The 6,112-nt window shown below is 55.2% G+C and overlaps 1 protein-coding gene across 1 annotated transcript in view; it reads left to right on the forward strand.

Annotated features, from left to right (window-relative positions):
- LOC149432822 (bromodomain and WD repeat-containing protein 3-like) overlaps positions 1–5,465 on the forward strand; it is a 35,025-nt gene extending 29,560 nt beyond the window's left edge. Inside the window, exons 11-13 of the mRNA XM_089664906.1 lie at positions 868–968; positions 3,391–3,431; positions 5,357–5,465. Of these exons, the coding sequence (XP_089521032.1) occupies positions 868–968; positions 3,391–3,431; positions 5,357–5,465 (251 nt within the window). The remainder of the gene's footprint in view (positions 1–867; positions 969–3,390; positions 3,432–5,356) is intronic.
- The last annotated feature ends 647 nt before the right edge of the window (positions 5,466–6,112 follow it).

Here is a 6,112-nt window from a genome sequence, read left to right on the forward strand (position 1 = left end):
GAAGGGTGGATTGGGGGGGGTGGATATGGGAGGGGGAAGGGTGGATATGGGAGGGGGGAAGGGTGGATATGGGAGGGGGAGAAGGGTGGATATGGGGGGGAGAGGGGGGAAGGGTGAATATGGGGGGGGGGGAAGGGTGGATATGGGGGGGGGGAAGGGTGGATATGGGAGGGGGGGAAGGGTGGATATGGGGGGGGGAGGAGGATGGATATGGGAGGGGGGAAGGATGGATATGGGAGGGGGGAAGGGTGGATATGGGAGGGGGGAAGGGTGGATATGGGAGGGGGGAAGGGTGGAGATGGGGGGGGGAGGGTGGATATGGGGGGGTAGGATGGATATGGGGAGGGGGGGGAGGGTGGATATGGGAGGGGGGGGGAAGGGTGGATATGGAGGGGGGGGGGAAGGGTGGATATGGGGGGGGGGAGGGTGGAGATGGGGGGGGGGAGGGTGGAGATGGGAGGGGGGGGAAGGGTGGATATGGGAGGGGGGGGGAGGGTGGATATGGGAGGGGGGGGAAGGATGGATATGGGGGGGTTGGGTTGGTTGGTGTTCATCTTGCCGCCCTCCGCCTGTACTGTGACCGCGTGTTAGAGAGCGATCGGCCAATAGGGACGCAGGATCAGCGCACGTCACAGTCCAGACCTCAGTGTGTCACCAAAGTTATCGATGGAAAGAGGATTCCAGATGGAGAACCAATCAGAACGCGGACGTTTCTGGCACTTGCAGCTCCATGTAATAGTAACCCGCTGCCAGCCGTGTAACGTGTTGAGGAGTTGGGGGCGGAAACGTGTAACGTGTTGAGGAGTTGGGGGCGGAAACTTTCTGCTTTCTATTGCTTGTTCATTGATTTTTCTTCTGCTGTCTCAGGTGGGATGTTCATCGCGACCGGCAGCACTGACCATGTCATCAGAATATATTATCTGGGCCCCGAAGAACCCGAGAAGATTGCTGAGCTGGAGGGCCACGCGGTAAGATGATACTGAGAACATGTCATGTGCTAACATAGATGAATCCGGCCCCTACAGTAAGGGGGGAATCCTGCGCCCTAATATTTCTCCTGTTTGGGGTGCTGACATCCAGTGTTGCTCCTAGACCTGTTGGTGGCGCTGCAGTAGCGGATAATTCCAGCAGGGGGAGCTGCAATATCAGATGATTCCAGCAGGGGAGCTGTAATATCAGATAATTCCGGTAGGGGGAGCTGTAATATCACATGATTCCAGCAGGGGGAGCTGCAATATCACATGATTCCAGCAGGGGGAGCTGCAATATCAGATAATTCCAGCAGGGGGAGCTGCAATATCAGATGATTCCAGCAGGGGGAGCTGCAATATCAGATGATTCCAGCAGGGGGAGCTGCAATATCAGATAATTCCAGCAGGGGGAGCTGCAATATCAGATGATTCCAGCAGGGGAGCTGCAATATCAGATGATCCTGGCAGGGGGAGCTGCAATATCAGATGATTCCGGCAGGGGGAGCGGCAATATCAGATGATTCCAGCAGGGGGAGCTGCAATATCAGATGATTCCAGCAGGGGGAGCTGCAATATCAGATGATTCCAGCAGGGGGAGCTGCAATATCAGATGATTCCAGCAGGGGAGCTGCAATATCAGATGATTCCAGCAGGGGGAGCTGCAATATCAGATGATTCCAGCAGGGGGAGCTGCAATATCAGATGATTCCAGCAGGGGGAGCTGCAATATCAGATGATTCCAGCAGGGGGAGCTGCAATATCAGATGATTCCAGCAGGGGGAGCTGCCATACCAGATGATTCAGGCGGGGGAGCTGCAATATCAGATGATTCCAGCAGGGGGAGCTGCAATATCAGATGATTCCAGCAGGGGGAGCTGCAATATCAGATGATTCCAGCAGGGGGAGCTGCAATATCAGATGATTCCAGCAGGGGGAGCTGCAATATCAGATGATTCCAGCAGGGGGAGCTGCAATATCAGATGATTCCAGCAGGGGGAGCTGCAATATCAGATGATTCCAGCAGGGGGAGCTGCAATATCAGATAATTCCAGCAGGGAGAGCTGCAATATCAGATGATTCAGGGCGGGGGAGCTGCAATAGCAGATGATTCCAGCAGGGGGAGCTGCAATATCAGATGATTCCAGCAGGGGGAGCTGCAATATCAGATGATTCCAGCAGGGGGAGCTGCCATACCAGATGATTCCAGCAGGGGGAGCTGCAATATCAGATGATTCCAGCAGGGAGAGCTGCAATATCAGATGATTCCAGCAGGGGGAGCTGCCATTCCAGATGATTCAGGTGGGGGAGCTGCAATATCAGATGATTCCAGCAGGGGGAGCTGCAATATCAGATGATTCCAGCAGGGGGAGCTGCAATAGCAGATGATTCCAGCAGGGGGAGCTGCAATATCAGATGATTCCAGCAGGGGGAGCTGCAATATCAGATGATTCCAGCAGGGGTGCTGCAATAGCAGATGATTCCGGCAGGGGGAGCTGCAATAGCAGATAATTCCAGCAGGGGAGCTGAAATAGCAGATGATTCCAGCAGGGGGAGCTGCCATACCAGATGATTCAGGTGGGGAGCTGCAATATCAGATGATTCCAGCAGGGGGAGCTGCAATAGCAGATGATTCCAGCAGGGGGAGCTGCAATATCAGATGATTCCAGCAGGGGGAGCTGCAATATCAGATGATTCCAGCAGGGGGAGCTGCAATAGCAGATAATTCCAGCAGGGGGAGCTGCCATTCCAGATGATTCAGGTGGGGGAGCTGCAATATCAGATGATTCCAGCAAGGGGAGCTGCAATAGCAGATGATTCCAGCAGGGGGAGCTGCAATATCAGATGATTCCAGCAGGGGGAGCTGCCATACCAGATGATTCAGGCGGGGGGAGCTGCAATATCAGATGATTCCAGCAGGGGGAGCTGCAATATCAGATGATTCCAGCAGGGGGAGCTGCAATAGCAGATGATTCCAGCAGGGGGAGCTGCAATATCAGATGATTCAGGCGGGGGAGCTGCAATATCAGATGATTCAGGCGGGGGAGCTGCAATAGCAGATGATTCCGGCAGGGGGAGCTGCAGGTATAATCTGCATTTCTTGCATCTCTATGGTGTTTTTTCCGATGAATCCTGAACTCCGGGCCGTCTGTCATTTGTAAAGTCATTTCTCTTTCGTTACTTCAACTGGTAATTGCGCCGTCATGCAACACTGTACACAGATGAAATGTATATCATCGCACTTTCTTTTGTTTGTTTTTAATATATAAATGAAAAAAGACCAAACATTTTGGAGGGGAGGGGGAGGGGTCGGGGGAGGGGAGTGTCCGGTACTGAGGGGGTTAAGTCCTCTTCCGGCCTGAATTGTGATCTGCCTGTGACAATGATGCGACCAATCAGAGCGCTCCTTCTTGTTTTCCAGGATAAAGTCATCGCGGTTCAGTTCTGTAACAACAGCGATCGGTAAGTATTGATGATTCCCGCGGTGTACTCGCCCTCTGGGGGTGGGGTGGGGTGGGGGGGTTGTTCTCCCCTCCCCCTCCGTGTGACAAATAAGTTTCTTAAAAAGAAAAAAAAAATGCCCCCCAAAAGGTGCGATTCCCCCCCCCCCCCCCGACGACGCACATACGTGCACATACCAATGTAAACACGCGTCGCACACGCCGGGGGGGACAGGAAAAAAAGTTGTAAGAATGAGTTCCACCCAAAAACACGTAACCCCCCCCACACAAATGTCTAAACCCCACCCCCACATTTCTAAACCCCGCCCCCTACATACACACATAAATACACACATCTGGGAGCTACGCATACAAATGTCAATTGCGTTACCCATGTCAGATAACTCCGCCCCCTCCGCTGGAGTGAGATGAGTGATTCTCCGCCCACTATTCCCGGTTATCTCGCTACTGACGGCCTATCGGGGGCCAGAGCCGTTTTTGGAAAAAAAAAACAATTTTTCACACATTTAAAAAAAATAATTTCAGGCGCGAAGATGACGCGAAACGCCCCGAAACGCGATGTATTTTCTGAGCAGACACCCCGGAGGATAAAATATTCGTGCCGAGGTCTAGGAAAACGCAGAATTTCAGTAAACATTGCGCTAAAGTGAATTGTCGGCACGCAAACGCCATAAATGACCCAAATTTGTAGAAAGGACGAGGTTGTGGCGAGGGAATAGACACCCGACGTGCCACACCCTAAATTTACGTGCGTCCGTGAAATGGCGACAAACTTCAGTCCCCCATGTTTTCTATAGGCGACTCTTCAAACGCCCCCTAGGGGTCATCGGTATATTGTACGGAGGAGGGGCGGGGGGAGAACCAGCGCTCTGTCCGGTGTGTGCGGCGATATGTAACGTATCGCAATCGACGTTTTCACATGGAGGCGCCTCAACGCGTGCATTCACCTTTGTATGTGCGTATATGTGGGGGGGGGCCTCAAAATGGTTTTTTTGGGGGGGGATTTTATGTACAAAAGCGGTCTGGAGGGCCCTCGACGTGTCCTCTGGGCTCCACTACATGGATTGCAACACGCCTCTCCCAGCTATTCTGGGCGGGACAGTGACAGCCGTGACCCGGAAGTGACAGCCGTGACCCGGAAAGGGACGCGGCCCTCCCCCCTCTGTACCCTCCTCCCTCCCCCCTCTGTACCCTCCTCCATCCCCCGTACCCTCCCCCACCTCTCTCCCCCTCTGTACCCTCCTACCACCTCCATCCCTCCGCCCCTCTGTACCCTCCCCCACCTCCATCCCTCCACCCCTCTGTACCCTCCCCCACCTCCATCCCTCCGCCCCTCTGTACCCTCCCCCACCTCCATCCCTCCGCCCCTCTGTACCCTCCTACCACCTCCATCCCTCTGTACCCTCCCCCACCTCCATCCCTCCACCCCTCTGTACCCTCCTACCACCTCCATCCCTCTGTACCCTCCCCCACCTCCATCCCTCCGCCCCTCTGTACCCTCCTACCACCTCCATCCCTCTGTACCCTCCCCCACCTCCATCCCTCCGCCCCTCTGTACCCTCCCACACCGCCATCCCTCCACCCCTCTGTACCCTCCCCCACCTCCATCCCTCCACCCCTCTGTACCCTCCCCCACCTCCATCCCTCCACCCCTCTGTACCCTCCCACACCTCCATCCCTCCACCCCTCTGTACCCTCCCACACCTCCATCCCTCCGCCCCTCTGTACCCTCCCCCACCTCCATCCCTCCGCCCCTCTGTACCCTCCCACACCTCCATCCCTCCGCCCCTCTGTACCCTCCCACACCTCCATCCCTCCGCCCCTCTGTACCCTCCCCCACCTCCATCCCTCCGCCCCTCTCTGCCCTCATTGGACTCCCGTTCTCCTTCTGATTGCCATTACCGCCCCCCTGTGTTTGTTGTGCAGATTGCGCTTTGTCAGCGGGAGCCGGGACGGCACGGCGAGGATCTGGCAGTACCAGCAGCAGGAATGGAAGATGATTTCTCTGGACATGGCTGCCAGAATGGCCGGGTAAGGAGAGTCCTGGAACATCCAGGACTGGAAGGTGTCTGTGAATGCGTTCCATCCGGCTGTATTCTCAATCTTCCTGATTTCATACTGCAGCCAGTGTGCTCCCGGGCTTCACTGAGACAACAGAGTGCAGTGTGAGAGGGAGGTTGCACAGTACAGTCTACAAGAATGCCTCCTATGTCTGTAGGTGCCGCCTCGGTTCTGGTTGTATTCCTGGACTTTGTTTCCAGAACCATTTGGGCTTTTACTATCGAAACATTTTATAGGGGAAACAAAAAGCTGAGGAGGTGCAGGACTGAGGAAGGAACGAGGATGAGGAGGGACTGAGGAAGGAACGAGGATGAGGAGGGACTGAGGAGGGAACGAGGATGAGGAGGGACTGAGGAGGGAACGAGGATGAGGAGGGACTGAGGAGGGAACGAGGATGAGGAGAGAACGAGGATGAGGAGGGAAAACGAGGAAGTGAGGGACTGAGGAGGGAACGAGGATGAGGAGGGACTGAGGAAGGAACAAGGATGAGGAGGGACTGAGGAAGGAACGAGGATGAGGAGGGAACGAGGATGAGGAGGGACTGAGGAAGGAACAAGGATGAGGAGGGACTGAGGAAGGAACGAGGATGAGGAGGGAACGAGGATGAGGAGGGACTGAGGA

This window comes from Staurois parvus, unplaced genomic scaffold (assembly GCF_062004578.1).
Source record: "Staurois parvus isolate SC_StPar_1 unplaced genomic scaffold, SC_StPar_1.0 ptg002094l, whole genome shotgun sequence".
Taxonomy (NCBI): domain Eukaryota; kingdom Metazoa; phylum Chordata; class Amphibia; order Anura; family Ranidae; genus Staurois; species Staurois parvus.